The sequence below is a fragment of the Spea bombifrons genome, chromosome 6, assembly GCF_027358695.1.
Source record: "Spea bombifrons isolate aSpeBom1 chromosome 6, aSpeBom1.2.pri, whole genome shotgun sequence".
In the NCBI taxonomy this organism is placed as follows: Eukaryota; Metazoa; Chordata; class Amphibia; order Anura; family Pelobatidae; genus Spea; species Spea bombifrons.
In genome coordinates this window covers 10169945-10193412 of record NC_071092.1, presented here as the reverse complement: position 1 = coordinate 10193412, position 23468 = coordinate 10169945, and the positions used below count along the sequence as shown (strand labels likewise).

Below are 23468 nucleotides of genomic sequence, written 5' to 3'. Positions count from 1 at the left end.
TTCACAATACAAAGTGAAATCTTTGTAAATCTTCTGTAAACTCTTATAAAAAATCTTGTAAAAAAGGATATTCCAGGTCTGCAATCTACTTTTGGTCAAGTACAGCCCCATAGCATTACTGATCAATATCCGACCACTACATAAGCATTTGTGATGGGTCACTAATTGGCTACTTAGTCTTAGTGTTTTATTGAACCAAGCGATACTTCAGTTATACCTTTATCTAGAAATTTACCATTTTTAAATGCCCCATAGCAATATATGTATTTAAGTAGGTAACTTCCATTCTTGGCACATGGTAAACATTTTCATGCAATCCTCGTTTTACTGATAAACAACCTAATTCTTGCTTAGGATAAATCAAATAATAAAAAAAAACATTCCTATTGTGTACCAGTTTTCTTTGTATTTCTTTTAAATATCCATTAGCACTTTAAGGCCAGTGACCGCCAAATCATTCTGTAATGTAATGTGTGGCAGGGAATATCCAGCCTGGGGCTACACACTGCGGCACCCAAACTACCACTGGAGCACTGTCTGCTGAGCATTTGCCCGGTGTGCCAGATGGCCAGTTCGGGTCTGGGGGATCTTGGGGGATCAGGCCCTCTGGCGTGCTGCTGCTCATTGGGTTGGTTACAGAGGAGCGCTCCATGGGTTTTTTCTAAAATTCTTTTTATCTAATTTGCTTGGATGATGGACCTAGGTGTGTGTATATATATATATATATATATATATATATATATATTCTATCTTAAACCTTTCTTAAATTAGCCTGGTAAGCCTAGCTTACACGTTGAGCATTTCCTTCCTATGTTCTTTATGGATCTCAGAACTTCTTGGTTTCTCAGACTGTAGACAATAGGATTTAACATAGGAACCACTGCCGTGTATATCAAGGAGAGCAGTTTGTCTTCTTCTTGAGAGGCTTCAGACTCTGGCTTCATATAGGATACTAGAGATGTCCCATAGAATAATATAACAACGATGAGATGGGAAGAACAGCTAGAAAAGGCCTTGACCCGTCCTGTTGTGGTCCGGATCTTTACAATGGTGGATATGATAAATGCATAAGAGGTCAATATCAACATAAAAGGAAGAAATCCCAAAACTACACAAACTACTGATAAAAAAGTCCGAATTACTTTGGTGTCACTGCTTGAAAGCTTTATCATCGCTTTGAGGTCACAGTAGAAATGATTGATGTCTTGAATACTGTAGCATGCTAGATCAACAACCATCCATGACTGCGCTAGTGAATCCAAAAAGCCAATAAGCCAGGAGACAGCAGCTAAGATTATGCATGTTCTTCTGCTCATAATGAGGGCGTAGTGCAGGGGAATGCATATAGCCACATAGCGATCGTAGGCCATTGACGTCAACAATAAAAATTCAGTTCCAACACAGAATACAAACAGGAACATCTGAGTAATACAACCCAGAAATGAAATCCTCGTGTCACCTGTTATTGTAATAACCAAAAACTTTGGTAAAATGGCGGATACATAAATAATGTCTTGGACAGAGAGATTGCACAGGAAGGCGTACATAGGCGTGTGGAGTTGGGGCACCAAACAGACAAGTATAGTGATAACAATGTTTCCGACAATAGCCAACATGTAAACCAATAAAGTCCCAGAAAAGAGGGTGAATTGTAATTTGACAGACCTGGAAAAGGCTACAAGGTGAAATTCAGGGTGCTCAGTACAATTCTTCCAATGGCCACCCATTTTACCTGTAGATAAAAGGAGAGGCTTCATATATAAATACAATAGAATAAGACCCAAACTAGAAAATATTGTCAAGGTAATGTCCTGACTCGGATTAAGGTAAAGCAAAATCTTCTGTTCAAAGTAATGACATCACCCCCCCCCCCCACACACACACACCGGAAGAGTTATTGAGAATATATGTAGAATATTATTTAACATCATTAATGCAGGTTGTTGTGAAATGCTAACAACAAAATAAATCCTACATTCTCTAGTGGCTCACAACAATATAAAGCTATCCTTTATACCTCTAGATGGTAAGCTCTTTGAGCAGGGCCCTCCTCACCTGTTGTTTCTGTAAGTCAAATTTTTATGTTTTATACTACTTGTTATGTTCTGTCCACCCATTGTACAGCGCTACGGAATATTATGGCACTATAGAAATCAATAAATAATAATATGTTATAAAATAAAATGTACATTTTGGTACAGCACAGGTTAATCAAGGTGTAGAATCTTTCTGCTGTTGTGTTTTTATTTGTTTTAACAGCTAATACGTTAGACATTTTTTTTACTCAAAGGCAATGTCTTGCGTGATGCTCTTAGCATGGTATGTCACATATTGTATTGCAGCACTGAAAGAAACAACAGTATTGATATTGTGCTGCTGAGTATTCATTTGAAGTTAATAGAGTAAGTGTAACATTCTTATAGAGCAGAGCAGACCACTAGCTTCATGGCTGCATACATTATAATCACTCTCCTTCCTGGGATGATGACCGGTTGCTTTGGATTTAAATCATTTTATCACATACCTTCTCACCGAATCTCCACTGGAAACCTGCAGAGCTTTCCCTTCCCTGTACCAAATTACAAGCTCTCCAAATTATGTGCTCCCTAAGTGCACCTTATGCCCCTGCCCTTAACCTTATGCCCCTGCCTTTGACCTTAACCTTATGCCCCTGCCCTTGACCTTATGCCCATGCCCTTAACCTTGCAATACGCTACAGCCTTGGAGTAAGTTCTGAACTCATCTCTGAACACTTTCTCCTCTTCTTTCTCCCTTCTTTTTTTCCCGCAGTATCCCTTTCCCTTTACTATCTGTAGCAACAGCAGTAGAATTAACTAGGCCAAGATGTTGCCCCTAATGGACATTGGCCCAAAAGAGACACAATGGACATCTGGCAACCTTCTGACTGGATGAGTCATTTTTAGCCAAATAAGCTTGTTTTAACAAAGACGCATATAATAAATGCCTCATACAGGGTCCCAAAAGGTTTTACTGAATTTCTATAATACGAACCTTCCATAAGCATCTCAAGGTGAAGGTGGCCACTATTTTGTATGGACAAATTACATCTTAGAAATATAAAGGTTTAATTATAATTAAATTATCTAAATTACCTAACGGACACCAAGGTTTCCAGTATTCTTGCCTGAGAATGGATTCACCAATCTGTTCTAAACTTAAAAAAATGTTTTTTTGTGTAATTTACATTAGTTACATGGACTGACTCTTTATTGTCTGAAAAGTATCTGATACAACGGCATACATTATAATGTTTGCCAAAATTATACAAAATCAAATGGGATGCACCCATCTCTATGAAATGTGTCCAATTGTAAAACCAATGCCTATGCAGAATATACTGTTTTGTATTGTTTATGTTTATGTTATCATTTTCCAGTTTTTATCATTTAATTAATGGTTTTATATCAGCAATAATACTACGTGGTTTTTCCATTCATCACAATCCTATCAATAAATATATATTTGCATAACATATTTAATATTTTCATTAAGCTTACCTGAAAATTCAGCCACGATCTCTTTGTATTCATGCCACTTTTCATATCTAGGTAACTCTGATATGTATAAAGCACTAGATAACATTTATTACGAATCTCGGACACCTCTGAGGGATAATCCATGGAGGTGTTATTGCATCAGAATATCTTCCGGTCTAGATCATTATTAGTGCTTTACATTTGATTGAAAAGTTTTGGTTTTTTTTTAATATAACTTTGTGGGTTTTATTTAATGAGACATACTAGGCATTCCCAAGATTTACGCCGATGGTTCTCCATTTTACGGCTTGAGGAAAAGTCAGATTTCAAGAAGAAATTGCTGGACTGGGAATAAAAAACAGCCCTGGCAATGGACTGAAGACCAACCTGATATTTGATATTACTGTGCACAAGTCATATTTTGATATAAGTATGAAATTACCATTTCCTAGTTTATTTAAATAAATTACTGAAAAACACAGAAATCACAGGAAATCATAAACACGCAAATAAACTCTCCTAAAAAACATTGCAAAACATTTGTTAAAACAAGAATTCATTTTATAATAATAATTATTTTATAGTCCTAATAACCCTTTAATATGAAAATATCTTTAGCATGTCATAACGTAAGAATACCTTGTAAGCAAACAGCACAATAGTTTGGAAAATGTGCCAGTGTTTTAGAGGGTGCATCGAGGAGAGCATTTGTGAGGTGAGACACTTAAGTGAAATCTATATGCTTCGCCATACCAAGACATTTTGGACAATGCTATGCTTTCAACTTTGTGGGAACAGTTTGGGGAAGGGCCTTTTCTATTCCAGCATGACTGCCCCAGTCCACAAAGCAAGATCCATAAAGACATGGTGGGATGCACAGAGCCCTGACCTCAACTCCATCAAACACTTTTGGGATGAACTGGAACGGAGATTGTGAGTCAGGCCTTCTCGGCCAACATCAGTGCCTGACCTCACAAATGCTCTACTGGATGAATGGGGAAAATTCCCACATAAACGCCCCAAAATCTTGTGGAAAGCCTTCCCAGGAGAGTGGAGGCTGTTGTAGCTAAAAGGGGGAAACCAACTACATACGAATGTCTATGTATTTAGAATGCAATGTCATAATAGCTCCTGTTGGTGTAATGATCAGGTGTCTCCATAATTTTGTTCATATAGTGTATATATGTATATGTATGTATATATATATATATATATATATATATATATGTACATATATTATATACACAGTGTATATTAAACGGATGTCTGAAAACAAGGCGTGATCAGGGATTCTGATGTCACTGGTGCTCCCCACACTCTAAAACTGCCATAATAAAATAAATGTTAAAAAATAAGTAAAATAAAGACAAAATTAATTTTCTTATAAAAAATTGATCGATCAATTTCCAAGAACTACAACTCCCATCACCTTCAACCAGAGTGATAAGTTGAACAAAGGATTTGTGTCTTTAGCATGATTATGGAATTTCACTTGGTTTATTGTGTGCCTAATCTGCGATATATCGTGTACTACAACTAACCTGAGCTCTGTGAGCAAACTACTGTATATGTGCAATCACACCTATTACATAAATGTACAAAGAGGGGTGGAAGCTTTTTGAAAAATCACTTTATTTTCATCACTCATTACTCATTCATTACGCTGGATTAAAAAAACCCATAAAAATTCCCCTAGTAAAGTGTAAAGTTTTTGTATGGTTGCTACCTAAATAAAATTATAGCTCAACTACAAAAAACAGGCCACAGAGCAGAAAAACGTTCACTGTCTCCGGCACATAAAACATGCAAAGTGTCCCACTTTATGAAGGGCAGTCCCTCTTTCCTCCTTTGGTATCATTATTTTCTATTAGCTCACAATGTTTGTTGTGAATGCATTACAATATTCTGTAAATTAAGCACATTATTTTTTTTACTTACTTTTTTACGTTATGTAAATATCTATCCACAGATCATAAACCCACATAAAAAGATTCGGTAAAGCCCCCTCCCTACCCCATAATAATGCCTCTTACCCCTCCCCCAGTACCCCCCTTTGGGCATTTGCAATGGTAGGTATGAAAAAATGTGCAAAACGGAACTGCAAAATATGTGACACAAATCAGTAGACCTGATTAAAATAGAATTGCGTAGCAGGGAATGTGCTGTCATTTATTTTGCCCCAACACAAATTTAATACGTGTACAGAATGTAATCCTTAATATTATTGTTATCGTTTTTAAACAGATAGGGTCAAAAATATAATACTACCAGTTTAACAGGGATGGGCGTCCAAAGCACTTAAGCAGTTGAGGAATACAATATTATCAGCAAGTTTGGAGAAGCAGAGGTTAATAGAAATAAACTGGCTTTTACACATTAACACTAAACACTTAAAACAAGTATTACTGTTCATTAGTAGAACAGATATCCGTAAGATAGATGAAGACTTCAGCGAGGTGATATGACCTAGGCCGACTAGGTCAGGGGGTTGGGCAGTCTGCCTTGCCTCAAAACTAGGGCGTGTGTCCAGTTACAACGGATATCTTGACTTCTAAGTCACGGAGTGTGGTTATATGACATCATATCCCGGCACTCCATAGCAATGACAATGGGCATGGTGGGGGCTGGAGGTGCTTCCTTGGGTCAGACTTTGGGCAGAGCCTGAGATAAACATGTTACTGGGTAGACTGTGGATTAAAATAATTCCTGGCGCCTTAAGGCCAGTGGGAGATAGATGATGTGCATGCTAGTGTTTATTCAGCCACTGGAGTGAATGTAAAGGTGTGGCACCATAACCAACCTGTCCATCAGGCATTTGTCTAGTTTGCCACATGGTCATTGCAGGTCTGGGTTAGAAGTACCTCTATGGTGCATAAAGATCTAGGGGTTTCTGGAATGTAAATTTGGCTATGAGGTGCCCTAGCGTTAGTAAATGCCATCACCAGTCACAAAATACCATACGCATGTTATATATATATCAAAATTCTCATATTCTCTTATTAGTATTAAATGCTAAGATCCACAGCTCTACCTCACCAAGGAACAGAATACTGATACACCGTCACATTTCTCTAAATTCTACAACCCCCCAAAATGCACAACAATGTGTATATAAACAGCTCATAAACTTTATAAATGGCATCGTGTAAATTAAGTACATTATTCTAAATACTTTTATCAATGGCAATAAATAATGCGTCACAAAGTCACATAAAAAGTAGATATACAGCATAAATGCACCCCAACACAAAGGTGTCCCTGTTTGGCCAAGCACAAAGTGTCCAACTTTTCCACAGTATAAGCTATTAATTCATATTATATTATGTTGATATTTGGACAAGGTAACAGTATATGTTTGTATAGTTTAGGTGGAAAAAAGTCACAAAGGACATCCATCCATCAAGTTCAGCACTTCCATGTATCCAAAAGATCCAGAAGATCCAGAAGAAGGCAAAAAATGAAAAAGGCTCTCATCCAATATTGTCCCATTCTTGACCCATAAGGCAATCAGATTTTTCCCTGGATGATTGCCTATGTTGAAGTTAAAATGCTATAACGCTTGAAAGTTTGCATTTCTTAAGTATTAAATGTATACGACAAAAAAGATTTATCACATTTCTCCACTGTAAAAGATCTTTTCTGCACCTAACATAAAAACATTTTTCTTGCTAAGCTTTGAAAATGCACAATGTTGTCTGTGAAGTTCTGTCACAGAAAATTACCCAAATAGGTACAGTATTTTTATTGTCCTTAAATATATTTACATGCAGCCCAAACTGGCTTCATGTATGAAGTCATTTTATAAATGAGTGCCCAAAATAGTGTTGCACATTCATGGTATTCATACCACAGGCAACATTACTCCTTCAATTATGTCTTAAACAATGACCTTTTTGAAGGCGAGTGTTATGTATATCCTTCCCTGAGTATTTTCTAATGATACTCTTCATGGATTTCAATACATCCTGGTTTCTCAGGCTATAAACTAGAGGATTTAACATTGGAATCACAGCGGTGTATAACAAGGAGAACAGCTTGTCTTGTTCCTGGGAATCTTCAGATTGTGGTTTCACATAAAAACTAAGAGACGTTCCGTAGAAGAGAAACACAACAGTGAGGTGAGAGGAGCAACTGGAGAAGGCCTTGGCCCGTCCCGTTGAGGTACGGATCTTTACAATGGCAGATATGATGCATACGTAGGATATCAATATCAGCAAAACTGGAAAGAAACCACATAACACACAGACCACTAATAGCAGCGTTTGAAAGCTTGTGGTGTCACCACTGGAGACCTTCATCATGGTTTTCAGGTCGCAGAAAAAGTGATTGATGTAATGGGAGGCGCAGAATGCTAAACCGGACATCAGCAAAGAAAGCATCAATGAATTAAGTATACCAATCAACCAGGAAACAGAGGCCATTATAGCGCATGCCTCTGTGCTCATGATGCGTGTATAGTGCATAGGGATGCAGATGGCCACATAACGATCGTAGGCCATCGAGGCCAACAAAAATGTTTCAGTAGCACACGAAGATGCAAACAAAAATATCTGTGTGATGCATCCTGTGAATGATATAACATGGTTATTTGTCACTGATAGCGACAAGAACTTTGGCAGGGTGGCAGAAACATAAATGATGTCCTGGATTGATAAGTTGCATAGGAAGAAATACATGGGTGTGTGCAACTGAGGCGCCAGGCATACCAGCGCTGTGATAATGACATTTCCAAGCACAGTCAACGGGTACATCAACAAAATCCCAGTAAACAACACTTTTTCAATATCGGCAAGACTGGAAAATGCCCGTAGGTAGAATACTTTTGGCTCAGTGCAGTTCTTCAAGTAGTCGTTCATGTTACCTGCAGAAGATGTTTGCTTAAACATAGAGGACTTTACAAAGAAAAACACATGCTCTAATATTTATTTTCAGAATTCGATTTTATTGGTAAATAAATGGAAGCCTTGCCTTGTACATTTAGGTTATAGACACTTACTCAGTGTTGCTGGAAAACACTGATAAAACATTTAAGATTGCTATATAAAAATCTAATCCAAGCTGCAAATAACTGTCATGCTAGCACTTTGTATATTGTAGATTATTTTAAGTAGTTTTCTACCAAATGTATTTGTCCAAAATGATCCTGTACTGCATATGATGCCATATGTTGTAGAGGATTGTGGTTGGATTCTAGTGTGCTAGTTCACTGGATAGAACAGTGTGAAAGTTTCAATTATTCTTAACCAGAAGCAGACAGGGTTTATGCATCAAAGATAGAGAATTTACAAGATCTTAAGTTTTAACGGAAGAAGCTGCCATTGTTGGCTGTTGAATAGTGAAGGGAAACACAAGTCTCCTCCAAACTCTGTTGACAACTCTCCCTTTAGTGAATATATTCCATATAATTCTATTGGAGCATAAAAAATTACGATTGAAGCTACCCATTAGTTTTCCTCACAATTCTATATTCTATTAGATTAGAAATGTGTTTTGATTAGAGAAGGTGGAACAACATCTTCGATTAATTCTCCAAAATAATGGAAAAAGGGACCTTATATAAGGTTAAGGTAAATGTATATATCAATATTAACGTGGGCAAAGTCCCATGTATTATGTGACTTGGAACTTTATAAATGAGTTGACCCTGAGACTTTTCAAATATTAATGCATAGTCCATCAGACACTTGCAAGTTTCCATGTAATATATATATATATATATATATATATATATATATATATACATTATCTAGATAATGAAGATATATCTAGATAATGAAGATATATGATGTTAATGCTGTTTTAATATTCATATATTATTATATTAATTAATATTAGTTGTGGGGAAATGTTGAGATTACTAGAACTACAATAATAATAAAAAAGATAACTGTATCTAAAGCAAGATAGAAAATATACCAAGCATATAGCAACAATTAATAGAAACCTCTCAATTGGCTGCTTTAGCATTTCACGCCAAGCCTGTTATGGGCATATATAACCTTACCTTGCATTTCTGAACCGATTATTTCAAAAATTATAAATATTTTAAGAGATTAAAAAGGTGTTAGCCAGGTGGACGTAGTTTCTATACATTGCAAACAAATAATTTTAGCTACACACGTGTTATTAAAATATCTTAAAAAATTACATTGTAACAAACAAATACTTTGTTATATTATAATGATCCAATAAAAGTTACCTGGAATATCAGCAGTGCCCCTGCATTCACCTGCATTTTTGTGATGTGTCTGTAGGTTGTTCTCATTTAAGAAGGCTGATGGCCACCTCTGAGAAATGACCCCTGGAGAGCAGACTGACTTTCGCATTGCGTGCTTTATTATAGATTACGTTTATTACTTGTAAAAGTTCATTGATTTCTGCAACTGCAATCATTGTATGTGTTAATTGTGAAAAGTTCTACATTTTTTGATAAAGCTTTCTGTTTACTGAACAAAAGCATAAACTTGTTGAATGTGAAAAAAATATATTTGCTTGAGTTGTTAAATAAGTGGAGTCAGAAGAGTTGTTTAGTCGCTATATATCATGACTTTGTAGATTAGATGGTATACCTTGAAACATTTTACTTTATGAAAGGTTCTCTTATAGGGTGCATGTTTGCCTACATAACACTGTTGGGTCTATTCACTTGAGTGATCAATAGAGTTAAGGGTTAACTCTATTGTATGCTAACAATAACAATGGATGAGGTTCATCTAACCACTCTTTTGGGCCCATTCAGTGATGATCTGCAAAGCCATCAATCTTCATTTACATCTCAAGTAAAGGGGCTACTCCAAAAATAAAATAATAAAATAATAGCCCAACAGATACTAAAAAAAACAGTAATTTTATCCACAACCGGTAGCAACCCATTCACTTCATTGAGACCCATTCATGGTAATTGGGGATGTAATGGTGTTAATGTGTTTTAAACACCTTCTCTCAGGACATGCCCTGGGAAATTTATAAATCCCCCCCCATCTAGCAGGAGATAGGGTATAACTGAGGACTGTGTGCCATTTCCCCACCATTAGGTGGGGAAAGAAGTGGGGCAATTATTCCCCCTGCAGTTAATAGCGGGACCTAGAGTTTTTCAAATTGTATTATTTCCATTCTTTCCATTTGATTGTGTAAGGAAGAACTCGCTAGTTACCTTGCAACACCCTGGGGCGCAAAGTAAAATTTGTGAGCTGGAATGGAATTTATTTAGTGTGGTGACTTTTTATAACTTTTTTTGTAATATAAGGTGTATTTTCTACCTGAAATGTATAAATTGACTACCCTATGCATGTTTAAATTATCTCACTGTATTTTGCCTGTACCCCTTTTGATGGGAGACTGTTTCATTTAACACATTTATCTACCACGCGTTTACGTTCTCTTTTTGGATATGGGTTTGTATGAAACTCCAGGTATTATACAATATTAAAAGAAGATACTAGTTTATATTATGCCAAATGTTTTTGTTTGAATGGTCCGGCAACTGGCACCAGCAAGATATACAGTCACACTTTTTGTACATCTGGGAATGTTGGAGGCTGCTGGTGGCATTGTGACAAAATCATTTTTCTCCACTTAGATGACCAGTTATAGGGTTTTCCCCTTGCTGATATTCTACTATTCATATCTGAAGATAAAATTCCGAAAACAAAATCAAGGTTGGTGAAATTCAGAACTCCAGCTTCAGAGTGTGCATTATGAATCTGCAAACCCCCCTCCAGAAGGATCTAATATCCTGGCACAACTAACATCAGTACATCAGGTTGGCATTGGATACTCAGCGTTTAGGGCAATCCGAGGTGGTGTTCAGGCCAGTTTGAGCTCTCAGTTTGGGGGTCATAGGAGCACTATGTAATATTTCAAAATACATTTCATTATAAGATTCTAGAAGATAAGTTGTGTTAATGAGTTAATTAGATAAATCTTGAGGGAGTAAATTGTAGACCTGTACTCCATGCCTTTCATGTCTGGAATAGCAGCGAATTTGAGTACTGCTCACAAGGCCAAGAGATTTTGGGCAGGTGCTATAGGAAGGTCAAATGAATACCCAGAGAAAGCCGATGCTCTAGTTCGGGTCATGTTTGGTATGTCTAATATCCAGTCCAAGGCCATTCTGTAATTGGCAGCCAAGTTATAGTCTAGTAGTACCAGCAGATTAAGCCCATTGTGTGTGTTAGGCTGCTGCATCTTAAACAATGATACTTTACTCTTTTTGGTTTGCCACATAAATTGTTACTATTGTTTGTTTTGTATACAAAAGATTAAGGAAGCTAACCATTGTATATGGATAGCATCTACCTGGGAATGACAAATTCAACTTGGTTCATCTTCTGAAGTCCTCCTCCAGCCTGGTCCTGTCCAGTTCCTCTTTCCTCACCAATAGCAGAAAGGCATCTGTCCAAGAAAGCCTCCTTACATGTCTCCACAGGGCATCATGGGATATATGACCTCAAACCCATATAGAAGTGAGAGATATACAGAGAAGCTCATCAAGGCTGCCAATAATTCATACTAAATTACAAATTCAAAGGAGATCATCACACCACGTATAGGAAGAGCATATTAGCCAGAGTTATAAATTATTGGCCCTGTATCCTCAACTAGTAGAGATCTAACTAGACTTTGGAGCCACAACTCCTTGGGTCTGAAATAATTTAGCCTTTAACACATATATAGGAGCATGAGGATTGATGGGAAATATTGTTCATCAAGACACACACTCATGTGTTGATAGATGGATCCAGATGTTGTTCTTTTGACTATATACATGCCAGCTTGCAAAAAGGAGGCATACAAAAAACAAAAACTGTCTGCGCTTCTTACCCTAATAAAGTTGGCAACAAATATTTAAACATAATATAAATGAGAGGTTTTGGTTATATGAATTGGCCAAAGCATAATTAAGTTCACCCGCCACGTCAAGGCACACTCTCAATAGGGTGAGAACCTACTCTCACCTCCTACGTAGTGGACACACAAAGCAGTTTATACTGCTACCAAAACCTTATTAATGTGTTGGGGGAGGTGCAATTAAACCTCCTCCCTATTAACCCCTGGACAGCCAGCTGCAACCAGACTGATGAGGAGCCAACAACCTCAAATATGTGCAAACAGGGAAAAGAAAAAATGTCGGAGGCTCAAATAATACAAATGTATAATACGAGGCCTACATTGTACAGCCAATACACTGTTTTTGCTGCATGCTTACACCTGTTTGCTAGGCCTCATATTACACATTTGTATTATTTGAGCCTGTGACTAGCTTAGCGCACCGACATTTTTTCTTTTCCCTGTTTGCACATATTTGAGGTTGTTGGCTCCTCATTAGTCTGGTTGCAGCTTGCTGTCCAGGGGTTAATAGGGAGGAGGTTTAATTGCACCTCCCCCAACACATTAATAAGGTTTTGGTAGCAGTATAAACTGCTTTGTGTGTCCACTACGTAGGAGGTGAGAGTAGGTTCTCACCCTATTGAGAGTGTGCCTTGACGTGGCGGGTGAACTTAATTATGCTTTGGCCAATTCATATAACCAAAACCTCTCATTTATATTATGTTTATATATTTGTTGCCAACTTTATTAGGGTAAGAAGCGCAGACAGTTTTTGTTTTTTGTATACATTGTACAGCCAATACACTGTTTTTGCAGCATGCTTACACCTGTTTGGTAGGCCTCGTATTATACATTTGTATTATTTGAGCCTGTGACTAGCTTAGCGCACCGACATTTTTTCTTTTCCCAAAAAGGAGGCATACCCAGTCATTATAGTGAGAATAGACCGAAATTCCTAAGTCGGTGTAGCGTTAAAAAAAATACAGTAAATAAAAAGAACATATATATATATCAACCAAAAAAATACAGCCACCTCCAAATAATGGAGTAAAATATCATATTAAAAACCCTCAGCCAATACCTTTACAACATTTTATGAAGAACTGTAACTTATTCACAATAGAGCACAATGTTGAATTACCACGAGATCCATAGTATCAGATCACATATGGTACCTACATGATTTTAACCTTTAATGTAAATACTTTACATGCAACCTTCTAACTACATATGGCTCATTTTGTTCTTTTTTTTAAATAGATACAAAACAATGACACAGAGATACAGTAACACAGATGCAGAAGTAAAGATAAAGTAACATACACAGCAAATTTATGGCTGGGCAACTTACAATACATGGCCTTCCCTATGTCATGCCTCGATCAGATGTTCTACTAGGATGTCTGATGATTTCGGAAATATGGTTAAGGGGAAGCTCTCACTCGGTTTTTGTAGTTGGTGGCATGAAGTATCTGTAGGTGTCCTTGCATACTGGTTCCCTTTATGTACAAATGGTGCCATTAAGTCAGTCTTCACAGCTCTCTAGCGTTGTCTCTCCTATCTAGACTACGGCCCAAACAGGGTGATGACATCTTCTTATGATGTAAAATGCATCTTGAGTGAAACCCTGTATTGCCAAAAAATATGGACACATTTTGTGACCTTTTCAACAACACACTGCTTCTGTATGGGATGTCGGGTGACATTTGCGGCCTACATACTTACACAATGTATACACTGTACATTTCATGCAACATCATCGCTAAATGAGGATCTCTATCTCCAGGAAGCTTCTAGGTCATGAGGGCAGAAGTAGAAAGTTCCAGAAGATCATGGGTAGGTGAGTATCAGTGTTAAACACCAAGGTAAGTAAAATTAACAACTTAAAAGGTGGTAAACCATTCAGTATGCCCTGCGTACATACTTTTTTTTATTAAAAAATCTTTGGCAAAGCTGATGGGAGTTTTTAAGATGTTCAAAGCCAGCTGGCAAAGATGTAAACTGTGTCTGAAGGGTATCTGCCTTTCTAAAGAACGTTTCAGCAACTGTAATCAGTCACCCATCTCCATGGTATTATTATTAAACTACAGGACATATAGTGATAGCCTGGACAATCTCCCTCCCATAACAGAGGATGTGTTTTATAATATATATATCTCCATGCACTGAACTAATAAAATAGAGTATTACAGTGCATGGTTTACTGTGCACCCTACATATGACACCACAAAATTACATTTAAATATTTTATTTCCATTCCACGTCTCTTCAAAGTGGCATAATGTAAAATGTTGAGCCCCCCCTGTAATCTCCCTGGTTAGATAAAAATGTTATATTGCCCAGGCTAGGTGGAACAACACCTCTGCTTAACTCAGCAATGGGGGGGAAAGAGGCAAGCTAATGCTTACTGGTATAAATTTAAAGAAAATCTATATTGAATGTGTACCAGGATTTTATCTTGTCATACACACATGTTTTTGTACCTTTCCCTAAACTATATGATTTAAGATTGAGTTACAGATCTAGTTCAGATTTTCAATTATCGTTATTTCTTTTCAGATTTTAAATTATCTGCATTTCCGCATTTTCACATTTATAGATTTTTGGGATCTTTGTAATGTTGTATGTCTGTCTTTTTATGTTAGTGATGATGGTAACTAAAGATTGGAGTGATTTACTGTACTGTAACAGAGGATATTCAAGATGAACTGGTATGTTACATTTATTTAATATACTCAAGTTTTTCGTTAATAGATCTATAAATAATTTATTATTAAATATATTTGAACGTTTAGTCATTTTTTAAGTATGTTAGAGCAGGAAATAAGGCGTAATGTGGAAGGAAGGTACAACCTGTTACATAAACTCATCCTGTATCTTACCTGTTGAGTATTTTTCGGTTAAGATCCTCAGAGCTCTCAAAACCTCTTTGTTTCTTAGACTATAAACTAAAGGGTTTAACATTGGAACCACAGCGGTGTATAACAGGGAAAGTAGTTTATCTTGCTCTTGAGCATGTACCGACTGTGGTTTCAAATAGAAAGTAAGAGATGTTCCATAAAAGAGAAACACAACAGTCAGATGTGAGGAGCAGCTGGAGAAGGCCTTGGTTCGTCCTGCTGAAGTCTGGATGTTTAAGATGGTAGATATAATGCAAATATAGGACATTATTATCATCATAAATGGAAAGAACCCTAAAACTACACAAACTACCAGCACAGCAATGTGAATGTTCATGGTGTCACTGGTAGAAAGTTTCAAGATAGTCTTTAGGTCACAGTAGAAATGATTCACGCCACGAGAACAAAATTTTAGTTTTGAAATCAATAAACAGTATGTTAAAGAATTAAAAATACTCATCATCCATGATACAATGGCCAATAATATGCAAACATTGTTGTTCATAATGATGGAGTAGCGCAGAGGAACACATATGGCCACATAGCGGTCATAGGCCATCGAGGTCAATAGAAAAAATTCTGTTCCGACACAGAATGTAAACAAGAACATCTGAGTCATACAACCTGGGAAGGAAATAGCTGTATCTCCTGTCATGGTTACGACCAAGAATTTTGGAAGTATGGCAGACACATAGATGATATCCTGAATAGAGAGGTTACATAGGAAAAAGTACATGGCAGTGTGAAGCTGAGGGACAAGACATATGAGGATCATAATAAGTAAGTTCCCAAACACAGCCAAGAGGAACATCAACAAAATCCCAGTGAAGAGCACAAATTGCACTTTATCTGACTCGGAAAAGACCAGGAGGTGGAATTCCTTCTGTTCTGTGCAATTCCTTCTATATACAAGCATTTCACCTATAGAAATATTTTTATCAATCATATAAAAGGAAATTATAATAGGTGCGGTACTGACTGTTTGTATTTATTCCCTTATGGAACTGTTGCAGAAAATAAGTAACATTTAAACTACTCAAGGATGAAGTCGCAGAACCATTCCATCTTTTGCTCAATCATTACATATTCTCATATACTCATATCCACATTTTCATGGTGAAATCTGGTCAAAGAAAACAAAATGTTTAATTTCTAGCATTATAAAGATGACCAAATCTAAGGATGACCTTTGCTCAGTAAAAAGCAATTCAAAGACAGTACCAGAAAACTAAATTTTAATTTCCTGGATTGTTCAATTATGTATTTCAATTTTTTTTAAATCTATGTTTTCTTATCCATTTTGATTTACTTAAACGTTTACTGACTTTTTCCAAACTCATATATTTCGAACAAGTATTACTATATAACTTTTAGAAAATGTGTTATCGAGCAATGAAAAAAAAGGGACGTTTTGGAACTGTAAACTTTTTTAGCAACCCTCTAAAATTAAAAAATAGAAAAAAATAAGATGTTTAGGGATAACAATTACGTATATCAACATGAACTGTAGAAATGGTATTATTGGAATAATGCCATGATTGTGTATGTTGACTTGTGTGTTCAGAAGAAAGAAAGAAAGAAAGAAAGAAAGAAAGAAAGAAAGAAAGAAAAGAAAGAAAGACAGAAAGAAAGAACATATAGTAATAATAAAATTGACTCAAGACATTGGAAAGAGACAGCAGAACATTTTATTCTGTTAGTAAAATAAGAAATGCTGAACCATTTAAAATGTGCTAACAAAATAGTTGTGCAGATGATTTTACAATTGAAATTAAGGTTTTTAAAGCAAATGCTAAAGCAAGTGCATCAAATTATAAAATAAATATCGACAACGCAGATCCACTCAATATGCTAAGCCCAAAATGCTATAAGATTCTTCTTTGTAAATAAACTATTCATACCTTAATCATACATTTTGCTCACCTGTTATATCAGCTGTGCTTCTGTACTCAGTTGCATTCTTTGAAATGTCTTCAAATTGTCCCCATTTATTACGTCTGAAGGATGCCTCTGAGAAATAATCCCTTAAGGGGGTGCCTTCTGCACAAGTTTTTTCTGAACTCAATATATAAAAAGTGTCTGCAAAACTTTTTTCTGTGCTTGGAATATTCGATCATTACATTTTCAAATATTTTGAAATTCTAATGTTATTTTTTAAAGAAAATAAAAACAAATGTACACACAATGAAATAGTTACTTAACACATTTTTTCATGCATTTCATATTAAAAATCAAAACTTAGGAACCCAACCCTAAGAGGAAGATCCCAGAGCCAAGTGTGGCAAACCTGCCTGGACCCATGTGTGTTGTCTGGGGAAGGTTTCCACGGCATGGCTTAGCTGGGTCGGGCAAGGAAGTTAAGTAGCCAGGTTGGTCAGTCTGAGCCAGCAAATGCAGAGAGGTTTCCAATATAAGCCCGGCTTTATTTTTGTGATTATATTTTGTGGTGTTTGTGCACAATTTTCAGCAAATTGGTGTTCCTGGACCTTATCACCCTAGAAGGTCTTAAGTGCTCAATATCCCTAAAAGTGACATTTACATAGCCAGAAACACACACATGGTATTATACCCCCACATACACACACAAACCCAGAAAGACACACACACATTATCATACCCAGGCACATACAAATGCAGGCAGACACACAAACCCAGAGAGACACACACATACCCTGACATATAACCAAACATGCTAACCCAGACACATACACAAACCCAGACAAACACACAAACCCAGACACACATGCTAACCATACACACAAATCCAAGCAGACACACAAATCCAGAAAGAGAAGTGCAACTCACTTACCTCGTCTTTATCTTGGCTTCCTTGTAGCTCGTTGCTGCGTTACTCCTGTGGGGTCATGCACAGCAACGTGACCCACCTCTACCCCACCTCCTTCTTGAAACTAGGGGCATAGAGGGGTAAGCCCTGGACTCGGAAAGCATGCTGTAGGCTTTTTGGATCCCTGAGGATTCACCCATGCTTGAGGTTGTCAAAGTACCGCCTGGGTCCCATGGACCCACTGGAACCCGCGTAAGGGCCGGCTCTGCTGACTGTGACTTTGTTATCAAGCAAGCAAGTTAACTAAGAACATAAACATATTAATTATTAAAAATAAAGAAAGAAACAGGGGTCCCTAGGACCCCTGTTAATAAAGGGAGGGGGTGATGCTTTACCAGCTCGTTACCTACCCTGCTCATAGTAGGATTTGGGGGTACTTAAATTAATGAATATGTTAAATTCTTTTTTTTTTTTTCTTCTCTTTTCTTCTTTATATATGGATGCTACATATGATCTATTGTAGACAATTTTTTATTCATGTTAATGTATTGCAACATTTATTGTTTGTACAATATATTAAATAAATATCTATATATATAAAAAAGAATAGGTGTGGAGTTTGGCCACGCCTATTACCTGCCCACTTCTCCGCCTTGTCCTCATCTATTTAAGGCTGTGCAGCTAGCCACACCCTCTGTATGGCTAGTTCTCACCCTATGCACAGCCAGTCCCACCTTTGTGTATTGCTAGCCATGCCCCTCACAAAGCTATTCCCTCATAAGTGGGAGAGCTCCAAGTAACCTTCTCTTGATGGTTCCCAGATATGCATTTAAAAAGTAATGACAGGTGGCAGTCTTGACTTTATTGTAAAGTCCCTCAGGGCTTTATTGTGCGCAATACAGCATAGACTGTGAAACATTTATATATTCATTTATTAAAATGTATTGCTAAATAACATGCACAGGGTTAACCATAACTAACAGATCTGGAGGTTAATAATGATAACTATTTTACCTGAAATATCCTGAAACATTAAATTAACTTTAAATAGAAAGATTACTTCCCCAAACATCTTCACTAAGTATAAATGGATATTAACGTTCATCAGCACACATTTTTTAGATGTAGCCAATCAAACTGCTTCCGTTGAACTCAATGAGAGTGTCAGAGTGTCTCATTAGACCACATGCAAATCTCCACCAGCTATTGACCCTTTTTCCTACAGATTTAAATGCCATATATGACAAAATGACATCATTTAGTACATACATATATACATATACATATAGTTATATATTTACGCCGATCAGCCATAACTTTATGAGCACCTGCCTAATATTGTGTAGGTCCCCCTTTTGCCACCAAAACAGCCCTGACCCTTGGAGAAATGGACTCCACTAGACGTCTGAAGGTGTGCTGTGGTATCTGGCACCATGGATCGGACTTGTTTGTCCAGCACATCCCTCAGATGCTCAATTGGATTGAGATTTGAGGATGTTCAGCATGAGCACCCTGACTGGTCCATAAGCAACAAACTGCGATGCACTGACACCTTTCTATTAGAACTATCAGTAACGTTTTTAGCAATATTAGCTAGAGTAGATCAACTGTTGGATTTAGCCACACTGGCCAGCCTTGGCCCCCCACACGCATCAATGAGCCTTGGCCGCCCATGACCCTGTGGTTGGTACACTGCTTTTCCTTTCTTGGAACACTTTTGAGGTACGGACCACTGCAGACAAGGACTACCCCACAAGAGCTGCAGTTTTGGAGATGCTCTTCCCCAGTTGTCTTACCATCACAATTTGGCCCTTGTCAAAGTCGCTCAGATCCTTACGCTCGCCTATTTTTCCTGCTTTAAGGATGAAATGTTCACTTGTGGCTCCCATCCTCTGACAGGTGCCATAATAACAAGATTATCAGTGTTATTTACTTCACGAGTCATCAGTGGTCATAATGTTATGGCTGATCAGTGTATACATAGTGATATGATAAGGTTATGCTTATATAATAAGGATGAACAGATTAATGCACAATGAAATTCAACATTGATAAAAGCAAGGTAATGTATTTGTGTAGTAAAACACATCATGTGTGTTTTCGGATTTTTTTTTAACCTTTTACATGTCTCACCTAAGAGGGTGCCAAAGAATAGTAGAGAAAACATGCAAAAAATGACATTCCCCCACAAATTTGCAATACAGATGTGAAAAATCCTCAAAAGTGAGTAAGCAAGTTCCAGTCTACCCATAGCAGTAATGGCCTCAACACCCAGTAAGATCACACAATTAAGTCTATTCACTAAGAAGTGGTAATCTTTAACTCAACTGTCCAAGGTTGGATGCCTGCCAACACTCTCAAAGAAAGTTGCAAATAAAAAGTGCAGGCGAGAAAATAAATAGAATTTTAGAAGTGGCCCAAACAGATTTGAATGGTGCTTGTAAAGTTGAGTGTTGATTTAAGTAAATGGAAGTTGCAATGTATCCTCCAAATACTGGGGAGAGGGCTGTTGCACAGCAGTATATGCACACAGTCCTGCTGCTGTCCAAGTTTCAGAATGTACTTATGACTTCAGATTCTTTGGAGATAGTTAACATTGGACTTGCAAGGAGTAGCATATATGGGAACCCAATGCAAAAAAAAATGGTTAATCCAGATATTACCCTTTTGTCGTTGGAGTCATGCAGTCATTCCTCCACTTGTATGGGTAAAAGTGGCACTACCTTGAGATACATTTTGTTTGCCTTCATCAAGATCAATGAATTCAGGGAGCACCTTAGAAAACGTCCATGCCATTATCCACTTCTTTTTCTTTGTGTGCTTACCCATGCTCCCATCTCACTTGTACCCACCTTAATACCTTTCAGGCAAACTGTTTGTTGTTGGTTTCATGGGCTTCAAACATTTTCCTGCTGTGTTCTTTATAGCTTTCCAAACATCTTGGTTTCTCAGACTATAAACTAGAGGATTTAGCATTGGAACCACAGCGGTGTATAACAAGGAGAGCAGTGTGTCTTCTTCTTGAGAGTCCTCAGATTCTGGTTTCACATAAAAACTAAGAGATGTTCCATAGAAGAGAAACACAACAGTGAGGTGGGAAGAACAGCTGGAGAAGGCCTTCATCCGTCCCTTTGAAGTACGAATCTTTAATATAGTAGATATGATATACACATAAGAAGTCAATGTCAGCATAAAAGGAAGAAACCCTAAAAATATGCATTCTACAGAAAGCAACATTTTAATTTTTGTAGTGTTGCTGCTAGAGAGCTTAATCATCATTTTTAAATCACAGTAGAAATGATCCATGTCTTGGGAAACACAGAAGGATAAATTGGATATCAGCAAAGAGTGGGTCAAGGAATTCAAAATGCCTATAATCCAGGAAGCAGCGATCATAGTAACACACACACTTTTATTAATAATAAGTGAATAGTGAAGAGGTGAGCAGATGGCCACGTAGCGGTCATAGGCCATAGACGTCAGCAGAAAAAAATCTGTTCCAACACAAAATGTGAACAGAAACATCTGAGTGATACAACCCTGGAAAGAAATGCTGTTGTCTCCTGTTATTGCGATAGACAAAAACTTTGGAAGAGTTGCAGAGACATAAATTGTATCCTGAACAGACAGATTACATAGGAAGGCATACATTGGAGTGTGAAGCTGGGGCACCAGGCATATTAGTAGAGCAATAATGACATTTCCGAGAACAGCCAACAGGTACAACAACAAAATTCCTAAAAAAAACACCATTTTCAGTTTTACATATTGGGAAAATGCCATCAGGTGGAAGCTGTGCGTTGTGCAGTTCTTCAAAGGTTCTTCCATTTTATCTCTATAAATATAGTACCCTGTATGTTCTAGGAAAATAGTTTAACATTTTTTTTTACAAAAATCCATGTTTTAGCAAATCTGCTGGCGCATTAATGCATCATATTAGTATAGTACATTAATTGTAGACATAGCTTTCTGTATGCAAAAAATATCAAATTATTCCATTCACATTTTGTTAGCTAAAGGGTAACTCCAACCAAATTATTTTATTACTAGTGTCATATTAAATATTTTCAAAAAGACTGTGCCATTTTAATTAGTAAAGTTCAAACATCCCTCTTATCATACTGGATATGGTAAGCAATAGAATAGCTCAGTCTCAGTCAAAAAGCTGGACAGTCTTACTAATGAAAGTCTAGATAGGAACGTATTTGATTAGTATTACCATAAAGCATCGGCTCAGTGTGCTGTTTGAGAATGGAGAGTCACCCAAAATATCACCTGACCAACAATGGCAGCCTCCACGCCTGTAGAAAAAGGGAGTTTATTGGAACAAAATGTGAGAAAACCATTTTTCCAATGCTGACCAAGGAGATGTTTCCCCCCCCCTGAGATTTCCCCTTTAAAATATTAGATTGTCACCCAGGCTAATCGTTCTTGTGGAATAGCAGTCACAACTGTGGAAATGAATAAGAAGAAAGATGGATGGTATTAGTCTTTAACCGTGAGCTGCTTGTGACTTGAGATTAACCATTTAAATGTATTAATTTAACTACGCATTAAAAGTCCACCCTGCATGAGTGAGGCAAATATCCCCTCAACTCACCTATATCTAACAAATGAGATCATGCATGTACCCCAAACTTGACTTGGTCAACAATATTTGGGTCCTAAATACTTTACAGCAACACCATTTAAAAACAAGTTTTTGTATCACCAAGACTAAAATTCAACATTTTCATACAGCAGGACATCATATATATTCAATAAAAGGCTATAATAAAAGTTAAAAAGAGAAATACATTTATTATGGGGACAATATGAATAGTTCTGTAATTTAGCAACTTTTAAACTACAGATATTTTGTTGAATTTGTTTTTTTTATTAAAAACTTTAAGAATAAATGACTAACTTTATGATTCAATATACAGTATAATTCATGCTGCTTGCAACCTATGACATTGACTATAGAACATTTGTTAGGTTTTAATGATACATTTTGTTTTTAAATAACTATGCTGGAAAATGCACACATTTATAGAAATGACAAGAGCATTGAATTGTAATAAGTTAAATAGAAATATGATTTCTTAGGAAAATTATGAAAAGGGACATTTCTAGATAACAGACAATATAATAAATAACATATACACCATTTACTAAAAGCTAGGTATATAACAAATAGATTCTATGTTTATAGTGGCTATTTATCTATCTTGTATCTACTTGCATTTACACAAAACATATGATAAAATGCATTCGTAATATTGAATACCTAGATGTCCCCACCTCTGTTTCTAGCCCATTGTACTTCAAAGGCTGATATTCAGATGTACTACAATATAATATAAAGCCATGTCTTTGCAGATTCTTCATTAATATTGCAAATCAGTTGCTTCCCTATTTTAAGTCTGTTAAGATTCTACTGAGGAATTATCCCTGGAGAATTTGTTGGTTCAGAAT

At 36.8% G+C, this 23468-nt stretch overlaps 4 protein-coding genes across 4 annotated transcripts; all 4 read right to left on the bottom strand.

The window, feature by feature from the left end:
* Positions 1-767: 767 nt before the first annotated feature.
* On the bottom strand, positions 768-1727 carry LOC128500506 (olfactory receptor 5V1-like). Its single transcript, XM_053469670.1, has one exon. It carries the CDS (start codon positions 1725-1727, stop codon positions 768-770), a length of 960 nt encoding a protein of 319 aa, XP_053325645.1.
* A 5636-nt stretch (positions 1728-7363) lies between these two features.
* LOC128500505 (olfactory receptor 1G1-like) lies at positions 7364-8353 on the bottom strand. The gene has a single exon (XM_053469669.1). The coding sequence runs from the start codon at positions 8351-8353 to the stop codon at positions 7364-7366; it is 990 nt and encodes a 329-aa protein (XP_053325644.1).
* A 6829-nt stretch (positions 8354-15182) lies between these two features.
* Positions 15183-16142, bottom strand: LOC128500504 (olfactory receptor 5V1-like). Its single transcript, XM_053469668.1, has one exon. The coding sequence runs from the start codon at positions 16140-16142 to the stop codon at positions 15183-15185; it is 960 nt and encodes a 319-aa protein (XP_053325643.1).
* A 4722-nt stretch (positions 16143-20864) lies between these two features.
* LOC128500503 (olfactory receptor 1G1-like) lies at positions 20865-21839 on the bottom strand. Its single transcript, XM_053469667.1, has one exon. The coding sequence runs from the start codon at positions 21837-21839 to the stop codon at positions 20865-20867; it is 975 nt and encodes a 324-aa protein (XP_053325642.1).
* Positions 21840-23468: the final 1629 nt, after the last annotated feature.

Coding starts and splice junctions, on each gene's coding strand:
- LOC128500506 (XM_053469670.1), bottom strand. CDS start 1,727: ATGGGTGGCCATTGGAAGAATTGTACTGAGCACCCTGAATTTCACCTT.
- LOC128500505 (XM_053469669.1), bottom strand. CDS start 8,353: ATGAACGACTACTTGAAGAACTGCACTGAGCCAAAAGTATTCTACCTA.
- LOC128500504 (XM_053469668.1), bottom strand. CDS start 16,142: ATGCTTGTATATAGAAGGAATTGCACAGAACAGAAGGAATTCCACCTC.
- LOC128500503 (XM_053469667.1), bottom strand. CDS start 21,839: ATGGAAGAACCTTTGAAGAACTGCACAACGCACAGCTTCCACCTGATG.